This window comes from Cinclus cinclus, chromosome 7 (assembly GCF_963662255.1).
Source record: "Cinclus cinclus chromosome 7, bCinCin1.1, whole genome shotgun sequence".
NCBI classification, from domain to species: domain Eukaryota; kingdom Metazoa; phylum Chordata; class Aves; order Passeriformes; family Cinclidae; genus Cinclus; species Cinclus cinclus.
Genome location: NC_085052.1, coordinates 32,756,495 through 32,770,091, shown reverse-complemented (window position 1 = coordinate 32,770,091; position 13,597 = coordinate 32,756,495). Strand labels below are relative to the sequence as shown.

The 13,597-nt window shown below is 52.3% G+C and overlaps 1 protein-coding gene across 2 annotated transcripts; it reads right to left on the bottom strand.

Annotated features, from left to right (window-relative positions):
• Nucleotides 1-1,276: 1,276 nt before the first annotated feature.
• On the bottom strand, nucleotides 1,277-9,384 carry PLA2G12B (phospholipase A2 group XIIB). 2 transcript variants are annotated; one of them, XM_062496631.1, is made up of 4 exons: nucleotides 9,150-9,384; nucleotides 4,523-4,611; nucleotides 3,210-3,375; nucleotides 1,277-1,395 (listed from the first exon to the last, which is right to left on the bottom strand). In XM_062496631.1, exons 1-4 carry the CDS (start codon nucleotides 9,382-9,384, stop codon nucleotides 1,277-1,279), a joined length of 609 nt encoding a protein of 202 aa, XP_062352615.1. The 2 variants fall into 2 exon arrangements, with proteins under 2 accessions (XP_062352615.1, XP_062352616.1); XM_062496632.1 differs by having other exon boundaries at nucleotides 4,535-4,611.
• Nucleotides 9,385-13,597: the final 4,213 nt, after the last annotated feature.

Here is a 13,597-nt window from a genome sequence, read left to right as displayed (position 1 = left end):
ATTTATATCTCCATGCATGCATTTTAAACCCATTTAAACTGGAAGAAAAGCAACCAAGACAGACTCTTTCCACTCTTGTTAAATCAACCCTTTTGCAACTTTTAACTTCTCTGTGGCAGATGGAAGAGCATAACCATAAATATGTTTGCAGGAGCAGCTGAAATATTTACGTGGCATGGCACGAGCGCACCCAGTAACAACTTCCTTCCAACAAGAAACCCGGCTGAATGCTGTCTGCCAATGTTCTGTGGAGGCAAAATGCCACGCACCACTTCAAATTCTGGTTTTGCATGCAACAAAAGCTCCCCGTAACAGATGGGAGTATTAACCACGTTTAGGATGGTGTCTGAGGCTGCTGATAGCAGCCCCACAGAGGTAGCACGTAAGTCCTGTCACCTGACAGATAAGCCTCCAGAATTTGCAATATCTCATCCAAGGCCACTGTGAGCCTCCTGTTTCCCTCGTGCAAGAGATGGAGGTGGATGGTGAGCCATTTTGTGTAAAAAAGGGATCCTAAGGGCAAAGCTTTGTTGAATGCTAGAGGAGAAAAGTAATTACATAGACGTGGATGACACTGACAAAGAAAAGTGGCTGCTTCTCCTGAGACTGGGGAAGAGGGCTGTGATTTCACATCTGATAAATGGTGGGCTTTGGTCCCGAATATCAATTGTGTACCACAAGCACCTCAAACCCTTCTCCTTAACTCATGTTTAAGATATCTCCAGCTGTCTTCAATCAGTTGAGGATCCACCAAGTACTTAAATATGCAGGGGCACCAGGGTGTGTAATGTCAGGATGGCAAGTGTCAGGGATGAGTGTGAGCAATGTACTGAAAGCAAATTACCCCTCTTCAGTCTGTCATGGGTGGTGCAAAAACATAAATAGCACATCCATGGACTGGGAATTTCACAGGGCTTGCAGAAACCTAATGCCTCACACCACAAATTAGAGAGTTATAGAGTGGGGGGAGGTAATAGTGTGTATTTAAGGGAAGTCCCATGTTTATAACCAGCACTGCTGGCCTCTCCTGCTCGGTCCATGGAGAGAACTGGCACTGGATGCTGCCGGCTCGGGAAGGGCCAGGCGGGGCTGTTGAGCTGCACCTGCGGCAGACAGCAGGCACGGGCTGTTCGTGGGCTGGCTCTGCTCTGCTCTGCCCAGAGGCTGTTGTGGATGCTGCTTTGGCCCAGCTCCCTCATCCCGAGGGCTGACAGGAGTCACTGTGCTGGAGAGGGGCGCTGGCAGTGGCTCACGGACACCGGGCGGCTGCTCTTCTTCACAGTTCATCCCGCTCTTCCTCGCTGCAAATGCAGGCGCTCCTCTGGCTGTTCATGAAGGGCCGGCAGCCCAGGGTCCAGACAGCGTTGAACACCGTGTCTGCCATGGATTCACAGGCTGTGGAGAAGGATGGCAGGGGCAGGTAAGGACAGGCAATCCAGAGTGCCCCTGCACTGAGCTCCAGGGGCTTTGCAGTTGGAAGCGTGAGAACTGCAGTTCTATAAATCCTGAGGTTCCCTCCTCTTTGCTCCCCAGGGTGGCACTCTCCCTCCTAAGCCCTTCCTTTCTTGCCTCTTTCAGGCCTTACTGGTTGATGGATCATCTGGGGCTCTGCAAACAGCACTGTTTACCAAACAGATTTCCCAGGAGGCCTCCACATTACTCCTTCTCTTCTCAGTTTTCCCTATAGCCAATATTAACCAACCTTTCTGGGCTTTTTTGAGAGTTATGATGCCAGCTGCCAGCCAGCATGAAAAATCCCACAGCAGCTGGAGCAGCTGACTGCCTGACCACTAGCCCCTCCTCATCCCAAAGAACAACCCTGGAAGTGCTCGTCGGTAAATAAATAGATTAACATTAGGTCTTTAGGGTTTATTTACTGGCACTAGCACTGGTTGCTGCGTGCCTAATGAAGTTGGGAAAGCTTTGCCTTTGGGACTGTTTTCTCCTCTCTAAACACCTCAGTGCTCCTGTTCCCTTAGGAGGCTGCTCAGCTGGCAGGCACTGGAGAGGCTGTGGTGAGTCAGTGGAAAAACCAAGGCTTTGGATGCCAGATAAGAGCTGGGATGGCTGTGGAGGAGAGCTGTGACAGGAGCTGCTCGGAGCAGCCCTGGGGACAGGATCGGTAGTGCCCAAGGCAAGGGGAGGATGGCTCAGAGGTTCATTGGTGTTACCTGTGCTTCTACAGCAGCCAGGACAGAGATGCCAGAGGGAGGAATCTGCTCCTGCCTGGCAGAGGTGCCTTGGCTCAGCCCAAGAGTGTGGGCTCTGCTCTACTTTAACACCCTGGGATCTAGGTTTGCTTTGCTGCTGCAAGCAGAGAGCAAGAAGGAACCATATGAAAGAGTGGCAGGGGAGAATCTGAAGAGAGAGGAAGAAGTTGGCTGTGTGAGGACCTGTTGATAAGGGGGACCATGAAAGATTGGCTGTGCTCAGCCTGTAGCACTTGTATCTCAGTTCACATCTTTGATTTCTCTCGCTGGCCTGGGTACTCTTTCTATGCATTTATTTGTGACCAGGTAGGATGCCATCTGCATTAGGCTGGTATCATGCAGACATCCCCTGTGTCCTAATCGGGCTGCACCTTTGGAAAACAAACGCATGTATAAGGATACCTTAGAGCAGAGGTTACCAAAAAAACCTCTTCTCAGACTTGCAAGCTGAGGTTTTTAAAATTAGGCAAAACCAGGGTGGCACTTGAGCTGCTGGCATATCACTAGAGCCTTGTTAGCCCTTCTGAGCTATCCAGAGCTGCCTGCAGTGGCTCAGCCACCACCCAGCCTGGTGTGTCCCTGGTGCCATTATCATCTCTGGTCTGTGACCAGATCCCTGAGAGCCCTGTCCTTGACTCTCGCAGTTTTGCTGGCCCCTGGCCCCATACAGGTTTCAGTGTGTGCCTCACTGGCCCTGGAAGGCTTTTTGGTATTCCATGAAGGTGTTTGAGCCTTGTCTGGGAGTGCATCCAGGTTTTGAAGGAATTGCTTCCAGGGTTGTTTGTGGGTTTTTTTCACACACTGTAATGTTTCCTAAATGCAAATAACCAACCATATGTCTCCAGCCTTGAAGCAGAAGTGTGTGGCAGAGGGGGCAGATCTCTGTTCTCAGCCACCTGTGACAAGTGCAGGACAGACTTGCTGCTCCCTAACTGCAGAGTTTTGCTTCTTTTTGGCAAAAGAGGGGCTCCCTGCCCACACCCTCCCCTCCATGCCTACCTTGCACCTTGGAGACAAAGCCCAGGCTGCGCTTGAGGTCGGAGCAGATGGAGTGGAGGCACCAGCGGAACTTGGCGTCGCAGCGGTACTTGTTGGCCCCACAGGTGTCATAACAAATGTCCAGCTGGTTACAGCACTTGGTCATGGCAGGGATGCCCAAGTCTAGCTGGGGAAAGAGAAAAGAAGTGTCCCTTGGCTGCGTCCTGGCCTCAGGCTCACACAGCTGTAACGGGGTGAGGTGCTGCAGAGCCCAGCTGGTTCCTTTTCCAGCAGCTATTCCTGAGAGCCAAGGCAGCAGGAGGGAATGTGTGCTGCCCTCTCACCATCTAAAGAAGGATGGGGGAGCAGCACGGTGGTGTCAGGGGTGAGGTTCAGTGCAGGCTACATCACATTCTCTTCTCATCCCTGTCCCAGGGAATAAACGCTGGTAGAGAGGTGGGAAACAGCCCCTCCATGACCAATTTCTAGTTTTCATTTGTCAGACCTCATCAGAGAGCTCCATGTCCTTGTCAACAGTGGCAAAGGCCCCTTTTCTCTTTTCCTCTTTTTCCCACAGCCTGACAAGGTTCTGGTTTTTTTTGTGTGGCATAAGTATTTTTAATGCCTTATTTCTCAGGGATGCACTTGAGGCCAAGGACAAACACAATGTGGTCAGGGGAGTTCTGCTCCCTGTAAGCTTAGCTAATAGCCCTGGGGGTGATGAGGAAGGCCTGTCTCCTGAAGAGACTGGACTTGTTAGCTTTTATAAATTATTCCTCTTTTTGTCCTTCCTCATGTAAAATGTAGGAGATGAATTGTTCCTTCGTTGTACTCATGATTGCCTGGGTGCAGAGGAGGCACCACAGAAATGCCCCCAAGGTTTGCAATGAAATAGAGTTTCAGGAATTAAACCTAACGTGAAAAATGGACAGCAGAGAAAGGGATTGTCAGAACAGGAATCTGCCTAATTGCTGCAGACTCCATGGGCAGCAATAATACATGAGCTAAATAGGGATCCCTGCTCTGAGGGCCTCCTGGGAAAGCTTTTCCTGGCGATTCCAATATTATTTCATTAATTGCCTTTACCATAACGAGTGGGTGCACTATTAAAGCAGGTGGGTTTAATTCAGTGCTTGGCAGAGGCAGAAAGTGTGGGAAGAGGTGAAGGACCAGGTGTGGAGGATGCACTCAGGTGTTGCTGTGTGCACATAGGTTATTTGTCACCGAACTGCCCAGCATAGCTCAGCCCAGCCCTTTCCTTGGCCAGAATTATGAGCTGGTGATGTGATGAAAGAGCTGCATCCTTTGGGAATGGTGGGTGGGACAGTACATACACTTTCAGGTACCTTGAGCCCCAGAAAATGGGAGCTACATCCATTGGGTTCTTGAGGCTTGTAGTGAGGCCGTGGCATGGGAGCCTTCCCTGGGAAAGAAAAGACAGGACAAATGTCAGGAAAGTTGATCTTCCCAAGACTAGGTCCAAAAAAGCAAGGAGTGACAGGCAGCTCCCTTTTGGTCTGCATCCCCAAACACTACTGCTTACACTGCTAGCTTAGCAAGGGACTTAACTTTCTGTCCTCAGTTCATTCTTGGACTGTTGGTGTGTTGTGGATCCTCCCCCAAACTGTGCCAGACCTTGCATGTCTGATCTTGTTCTGTTGCAGGTCTTCTTGGTCCATTTTCTGCCCGTGGTGATGCACTGCCGCATTTTGCAAATCATTTCTATTCCTTTAATCTCTGCACCTTCCTCAGTCTGCTTCTTATTATGCATAAAGGAGCAAGAACTCCCTCTGTGAGTAATTATTTACCCAGTGTGGGAAGAGTCCAGCTAACAGCCAGCTTTAGCAGTACGTTCAGCAGCATTTTAATCTGGTTTTTGTAGGGGAGCCTGTTCAGTGCCCGACCACCCTCTGGGACAACAACATCTTCCTGACATCCATTCCCTGGGTCCTGTCCCTGCTCTGGGAATGCATAAACTGAGTTGAATGCTCCAGCAAAAACATGTGTGAGCCGAGCCTTCTGAAGTTCATCATATCAGGGTTAAAGTTTCTGCTTCCATGAGCATGGCCAGAGAATTTATATAGACATATAATGGATCTAATTCAACCCTTCAATGCAGGGTTGGGTTCTTTTAAACTCTATTTCCACCTCTTGCTTCTTGTCAGCACCGGGAATTATTTGAGATACTTTCCCCATTTTTCTGTCGATGTACCTAAAATACCAGTGGTGAATTCAACCATAAGTCTGCAGTGCCCTTGGGAAGGCCTTACAGCCCAAAGCCTCAGAGGGACTTAGGTAGGAGTGTTCCCAGCACCTCTCAATTAAACTTTATCAGAGCTGTTTTGCTTAAATAACAGATTTGCTACAAATAAACAACAAACTGAAATCCTGTCCAGCTGTGAGATGCCAACAGGCAATTTTCCCCTTCCAAAAGAGCCTTGTTGGTTTTTGGAAGGTGGTGGGAACTGGGATTCAGAATTCCAATGTTCATGAACTGGCGCAGGAGGCAGAGGAAAGTTCAAAAGCCACTGTGGGTTTTGCAGGATGGAGTCAAATTTGGGTGACTGGCTTGTAATATTGATTGTAAATTTTGTTCCTGCAGCACACTGACAATTAATGGGATAAGATGGCCAGTCTGAGTAGGAGTGAGACTTCTTGGGGATGTGGAGCTCATAGAATGGCTTGGGTTGGACTGGACCTTTAAGCTCATCCGGTTATCTAGTTCTACTTCCATTATCCAGTTCCCAGCCAAAGATAGCTGCTTTCCAGGTCTTCAATTAAGCCAAAGTCACAGCTATTATAATGTTTTAGAAAGCTGTCCTGAGGAAAAAAAAAACCCTCACGTAAGGATTGTGCTGATCCACAAAACTGCCTTCAGGATAAGCCCTTGTAGGAAACCTGTCCCCTCTGCAAAACAGAGCTTTAAAACTTGTAAAGTGCCCCTTTGTACTCTTTCTCATCTAGGTCAAGTCCAAGACACCACAATTAACCTCTCTCTCACATCTTGTTTTCTAGTTAACAGGTAAACAAAACAGGAATATCAGGCGTTCCTGCCTCTCCAGGAGCACTGACTCAGTGCTCCTGTTACCATTTATTGCTTGCCCATCCTTACAGGCAGGAAGATAGATTTCAGGCCACTGCCTTGTTGGCACAGCCCTAGAACTGAAGTTGAGTTTCCCTGATGCATTTTAATCCCCCCAGGCTGTTGTAGCTGTTCCAAGGGGCTGGAAAGCAGCCAGCTGGCTGGAACAGCTGCTGGCCAGGCAGGAGGTCTCAGGCACTGCAGGGCTGGGACACTGGCAGGGGTAGCTGAGTGTATTTTTGGGTGAATGGATGGTCTCGGGGCTCCTTGCACTTTTGGGTGGTCCACTGTTATGTGCTGCAGGCAGGCAGGCTTTGAGCAGAGGTGCCTGCACATACCCACCCTTTTATGCCCTGTTGGAGAGCCTGGCTTTGAATGCTCTTTTCCCACAGCCTGGAGGTGCCCCCTCATCTTAAGCCCTTCAGAACCAAATGCTGAGCAAAGCAGGGAAGATTTTTGTGGCCATGAGGAAGCTAGAGGGGTTTCACTCCCAGCTCAGGATGTTTGTTTCCCCTGAGATGCCCAGTGAGACTTTGTAAGCAGGAGGATATTTGCCAGTAAATGTTAGTGTAACCCTAATGTCCTGATTTAAAGGAGTAATCCATCAAGTTGGTTGTTTTCAGACCTCAGTAGCTGCTGAAAAAGCAGGAGAGTCTTACAGCTGGAACAGCCAAGTGCCATGTGCTCATCTGAAGATGGATGTGGCAATCACAGGTGAGTCCTGACCTTTACCATAGCAAAATAAGCTTTTATTGAGATCTCTTGGCTGAAATGAAAAAAAGGAATAATTTTTGCTTCATGCCTGGAAAAAAAGCAGTCAGTCCCCAATTTAGCACAAAGATGGTGTGTGTTCATCCTTCTGAGCAAGGACTGGATCTCACTGGTTTGGGACCATCCTCTCCACTCGCAGTTTGCAATGTCTGTGCCAGGGATTAGCAAGGACAAATGGTCCCAGAAGGGTCCAGTAAGACCCTTGGAGCCACGTGGGCAGCATTTCAGCAGTTTCCTCCTTCAGGCAGTGATTAATGAGCTGTTCAGCAGAGAATGAGAACTGGGCTAACAATGTGCTTGTTCTTCCTTTCTAGGTAAAACACTGTTCCAATACAGGGTAGGGTGCTCCTGGATGTGAGCAGGGATTTGTGCTGCTCTCTGGAGATGCTTTTCACAAGGACAGGCGGGGAGAGCCCTCTGGATGTGTCCAAAAGCAGTAACTTCTGCATGATTTGGTGAGTCCTGAGGCTCCCTGGTAGATCAGCATTACCTCAGGCACACTGCAGTCCCAGCCATGTTTTTCCCACTGCCAGGGCTTTCAGTCTCTACATTAAGGAGGGCAAGTCCCTTTCTGCTCTGAATTTGGAGCATGGTGTGGGCCTTTAGGAGGTTGTCACACACATGGCCTGGGGCTACCTCCTGAGCTGCTGCAGAGAGGACTGAGGGACCCCAGGCTGAGGGACCAGGGCCACTGTGGGGCTGTGGTGATGGGCTGAGGTACCTGGCTCGCTCCCATCCCATGGGGATGAGGTTCCTGGCTTGCTGCTCCGTTTGTTCTCAGGGTGGGACCTGGGGAGCAGAGCTGGCAGGAGAGGGAGGACACATATATACACATTAGATGGATGTCATGAAAAGGTTTTTCACCCAGAGGGTGGTTGGGCACTGGAAGCACTTCCAGGCTTATCAGAGAAGTGGTCCCATGGCTATCAGAGCTCCAGGAGTGTTTGGACACCATTTCCAGGCACAGGGTGTGACTCTTGGGGTGTCCTGAACAGGGCCAGGAGTTGGACTCAATATCCAACTGAGTCCTTTCAACTCAGCCTGTTCTGTGATTCTGGGACATTATTTATGAAACAAAAGAAAAATCTCAGGCTGATTTTAACCTCCTTATGTCCCTTTTGCCCCTGGCAGGGAGCTGGGGTCCCAGCCCCACACCATCTCTTTGTCCCAATGCCCTAACTGCTGGCCTGGGAAGAGCAGGAGGTCCATGGGATCCATACAGGCTGAGACAGAGTCTCAGTCTCTCTCTGGGTCTCCCCAGAGCATTGAGTCTGTCTCTGAAAAACAATGCTCCGGGGAGCAGAGGTCTTGAAATCCTTCTGTGCTCACAAGCATCTTTCCCAGGTGGTCGCTAGGGGTGTGGGATGAGGCTGGGATGAGGTGGGGAAAGGGGCTGACAGGGAGTTGTGGATGGGCAGGCTGGAGTGCGTCAGGACGAGATGTTGTTGTGGGACAGTTGTGGTTCCTAAGCAGATTGTTTGCACAAGTACCTGGTGATGTCACCCCACAGACCTGCAGCTCTGTGCACCCTATCCCTTGCCCCACCCTCCCTGAGGTGTCACCCCCTCCCTCCTGCCCCCAGGACAAACCAATCTATTCCTTTTTGGTAAATCACTCTGCAGTTCAAAGCAAGCAGGAGCTGCCTCGTTCTGCCTTGAGTACTAAAGGTTCCTCCCGATGACGCGTGGTTTGTCCCCGGTATCTCTCCTCCTCCAGCCCGCGGCACTGGCCAGCTCACAACTGCTGAATAAGGACACTCCGAAGGTTGCTGAGATTAGGGCTGCTGGCTCAGCCTCCCCTCCCTGTCCTCTCCCGGGCTCCGGGCAGCGGGACAGCGCAGCTACCTGTGCGCCCTTCCCGAATACCTGCATGCTGTCCTGCTGGCCCTGCGCACACAGCGCGCTGCCTTCAGGACCAGGCTGTTCTTGGAAAGGGGAGGGTGGGAGCTCAGCGTCCCTGTGCTGGCACTGGCAGAGAAGCTGTGACTGTGCAGAGCACAGCCGGGGGCAGCTCCTGGGTAGGAGGAGCTGGTCTTGGCCGCAGGGAAGGAGAGGGAAAGAGGGGAAAGGGCGAGGAGAAAGGAGCTGGCAGCAGTGAGCTTCACTTACCATATCGACATCGGTACTGACAGACCCCGTTTTTTCCCCCAAGCAGTTCCAAGAAGGAGTCGAAGTAGCTGTTCACCGCCTCAAAACCATCCCGGATGGTCTCGATGCCCCAGTCGGAATAGGATGACTCTGCCTGGGAATCCTGGTGGCCGGTGCTGTCGGGTGCTGCCTCCTCGGAGCACTGCCCCAGGCGCAGGGTCAGGCACAGAAGCGCTGCCTCCAGCAGCAGCCGCATGCTGCGGTGCCGGTGCCGGTGCCGGTCCCGGAGCCCCGGGGCAGGCAGAGGGGCAGGAGCAGCGGGGATGCGCTGCTGTGTGCGGGAGGCGCTGGCACCGCTCTGCCTGGACTTTAAACGCTGCCCGGGGAGCCGGCGTGAGGTCACCGCAGCCGGGGTGCAAAGTGCAGCGCCGAGATACGGCCCGAGTTCAGCTCCCAGAGCTGGGAGTTTGCACAATCCCGCTGGGACAGGCTCAGTCCCCGTGGCCCCGGCTCCCCAAGAGGGATCTCTCCCCGGGGAGAGCGGGGTCTGTCCCCCAGGGCGCTGCATGGGCCACCTCACTCCCTCGCCAACCTGCTGGGAGACGAAGAGTATGTCTCTGTCCCAAATTTCTGCTGCTCGGCAGGCTGAGGGGCACCCCTTGCCTTTTCCCTAGGCCTCCTGGGCACATGAAGGGGTGGGATGGGACCTTCACCCTGCCTAGCTGCTGATTATTGTTCCTAGCAAATCCTCGTGGGCCCACGATCCAGCAGCTTGGAGTACTTTGAGGTCACAAACACTGCATTCAGGGCAATTCCTCTGCGTCACCTCCAGGATGAACGTGGTAGGTGAGCACTCGCCTTTGATGCGGCCACTGAAGGATGGTGATGTTGGTCGTTACAGCTCCTGTGTCATGTAAATTAAACATGTAGCACAGGTGATGCAGGAGGAAAGGCTGGCACTGAAATCTGAACCAGGGAACGGGTTGTGGGGCTGCTGCAGATCCTGGTTCTGGAGTGGGACAGGATGCAAATGAAAACCAACAACAAAACACAAAGCAAACCGCTCACGAAGAATGGAGAAGAGAAATGGTGTGGGAAGGTTCTGGCCGCTCTTAGAAAGCTTTTCAGATGTGCCCCAGCACAGCACTGCCTCTCAGGAGGAGCTGGGCTGCAGGCATTTCAAATCTATGCCAAACACAAATGCAAATTCTGGCATTTTATTGTTCTGCAGGAGATTCAGCCCTGCTGCGTTGCTGCTTCTGAAGGGCCAGAGCTCGATGGCACTGCCTGTTCATAGCCCTGGGTGATGAGCTCCTGACACGGATGAGGAGCCACGGCCAAGGCTTGGTTTCTCAGACGGGTAAGTCAGAGAAGTGGGGAAGGGAGCAAACAAAGCTGGTTAGTCCCTCTCCTGTGAAGTGGTGTGGAGCCAGAGGCTGCTGCTGCCTGCTTGTTCCATCTGTGCTGAGGCCCGTGGCTGCCAGGGCTGAGTTATGGGTGAGGGGACATTTATGATTGCAGGAGGTCCCAGGGGGACCTCAAACCAGCTTTGCCTTCGGGGAGATAAACCCAGATGCTGAGAACCCTGGGAAAGGGGAGGTTGGCAGCTTGGGAATCAGCAAATCCCTGCCTCAAGTAAGCTTTTTGTGACATCTGTGTCACTCCTGGCACACGACAGAGGGGGTGCTGGGGAAATGAGGACTTCACTGCAGGAGAACTGGAGAGTTCAGCCCTCTCCTGCTGTTCAGACCATGCTGGGGACTGCTCTGTCAGTTGTGGGTGGAAATGGTCCCCGGAATTTGTTGTCAGGGAGACTCAGTGAAGGGCAAACTGGCTGGATTCGAGTCCCACGCTGTGTCTTGCAGTGAGTGGAGCCTTTGGTGTCTCTGTTGGTTCAATCCCTGCCCTTCCTGACACTCCAGTTTGCAGTCCCAGTGCTCCCAGCCTTTGCCAACAGTGTGGTAGATATTAATGTAAAAAAGAGCAATACAGCTATTCGGGGATAGCTTGGAAATGTGTAAGAGCCTCTGGGTGTCTGTGCGTGGTGTCCTGCTTTTATGTAGAGTCTTTTGGGGTTGTTCTGGAGGCAATTCCAGAGCACAGCTTGCTTTGTCATCCCTCAGTCCCTGGTGACTGATCCATGTGCTGCTGAAGGCAAAGAGAGGGAAAAAATGCTGGCAGGACTGCAGAGGAGGCAGACCACAGGGAATGTGGCATGAGCAGGATGTGCAGCCTGGAGCGGGTGGCTCTGGAGCACCCAGGCTGTTTGCAAAATCAATTGGCATTAGGAAAGCTGAACAGGGCAGGGAGGGAGCAGCTGGCAGAGAGCAGAGCCTGGGAAAAGAGGAGTCAGAAACTTTCCTGTTAGTTTGTCACTGGTCCCAAAGCAAAGATTTGTGAATAAAAAGTAGTTTTCCAGAACGTGGCAGCCCTTTTGCCCTGCCCTGGGATGAGCCACTCTCCTTCCTTCCCTCCCCAAGTCAGTCTCCTGAGACCTTTTCAGTCCAGCTGCGAAGAGCTTGGTTGCACCCAGACTGCAAGATCTGAAGACCGGGAAAAATGTAGGATTGGGTAAAAGTAACCTCCAGCTTTCCATCGGGGAGTGGCTCAGCAGCTGCAGCAGTGAGGAAATTCCCGACTGTGCGTGTGCACAGTGGGACCCTGCAGATTCTCTGGCCTCCCTTTGACCCACTGCAGTTACAGAAACACCTTCCCTGGGCCAGCTTTTCTCTCTCTGAAGATTTAAGGGGTGCAGATGCTTTTTACCACGGTGGTGAACTCTTGACAGCTGCCTTTTGAACCTGGCGCTGACCTCGGGATAGGCAGCTCCTGACTGCGTGCATTCATTCCTGCCTCCGTAATGCTTAAATATAGAGCAGCCCCGGGCTGGTGAGTCACGCATTCCCAGGGACACTGTCAGGCTGCTGGCAGCGTTCCTGGATGGGGAGGGAGAGGTGACTGCACCCGTCCCGTCCCGTCCGGCCATGTGCGCTCCTGTGTCCCCCACGCCTGCGGGAATGAGCCCCGTCCCAGACGGAGCTGGAAAAACCCTCTTGGCTCCGAATCAGGAGCCAAGCTGCAGCTCCTGTGGTGCGTTCCTCCTGCAGAGCACGCTCCATGAGTCGTGGCTGTGCCAGGATCCTCCTCCCCGTGCCGCTCTGCTGGGGAGGACCCGGCATTGGGGGACCGAGCTCTTTTCCAGCAGGGGGAAGAGCTGGTGGTTCAGGTTAGTGGGTGATCCGTGCCTGTTCCAAAGCCCTCTTTGTTCCAAAGCCGTCCTCAAAGCCCCCCGGGAGTCCCTGTGCAGGTCCCTTCAGCCTTGTGCTGCCTTCCCCCAGCTGTAGGAGAGGGTTCTGCCTCTCTGCCCTGCTCAGGTGAGACCTCACCTGCGGAGCTGCCCCAGCACAGGAGGGACCTGGAGCTGCAGGACAGAGTCCAGAGGAGGCACCAGGACGATCAGAGGGACGGAGCAGCTCGGCTGGGAGGAAAGGCTGGGAGAGCTGGAATTGTTCGTCCTATTAAAAAGAAAACTGTGGGGACCTCAGTGCCTAAAGGGACTCCTAAACTCTCCTAAAGGAGAGCTGGAGAGGGACTTTGGACAAGGGAGGGGAGTGACAGGACACAGGGAGAAGGGCATCAAGCTGACAGAGGGCAGGGATAGATGGGATATTGGGAAGAAATTCTATATTGTGAGGGTGGTGAGGCCCTGAGGAGGCTGCCCAGAGGAGCTGTGGCTGTCCCTGGATCCCTGGAAGTGTCCAAGGCCAGGTTGGACAAGGCTGGGACAGTGGATGGTGTCCCAGTTGTGTTGGGGACAGTTCCCTACCTGCAAGCCAAGTGCTCCATCAGCAGTGCACGGCTCCATTCCACAAGCAAAAGGATCGAGGCCTCCCCCCAGCCCTTGCTGTGCTTTTTGCAGGTTCCTGATGATGGGAATTAAGCAAAAGCTCCACTGCTCTGCAGGGTGAAGCTGTGGTGTACAAACCCCAGAGGTTTTGGTCTTGGAAGAGGCCAGCCTGACCTTCCCACATGTGAGTTGGAGTCTCTGGTGCTTTCTTCCCCTCCCTAGAACCATTCCAGGATAAGTGACTGACTTTCTGGCTTCACAAGATAGGTTTGTCACCCCTGGAAAAGGGACCCTTAGCAGCTGACCCTGCTTTCAGCCCAGCATTATCTGCCCTCCCCTCTTGCAGTCCTTTAGTGCTGTGTGTTCCCAGTGGAGACACAAAGTTTAGTGTTGCAGGGATTTGGGGCAGGAGCAGCTCCTGCACCTGCCCAGTGAGATGGTGAAGGGAAAAAGGGCAGCTTGGTTTCCACAAATGGTGATAAAACCCTGTGTGATCAGATTTATAGCAGCCACATACGAGGAGAGTTGGATGTGGAGGATTTCTCACTGCTAATGGCAGTGGCTTTTATTTTAAGCCTGTTCACTTTTTTTTTTTTACATTAAAAATTTTATTACAAAAAAA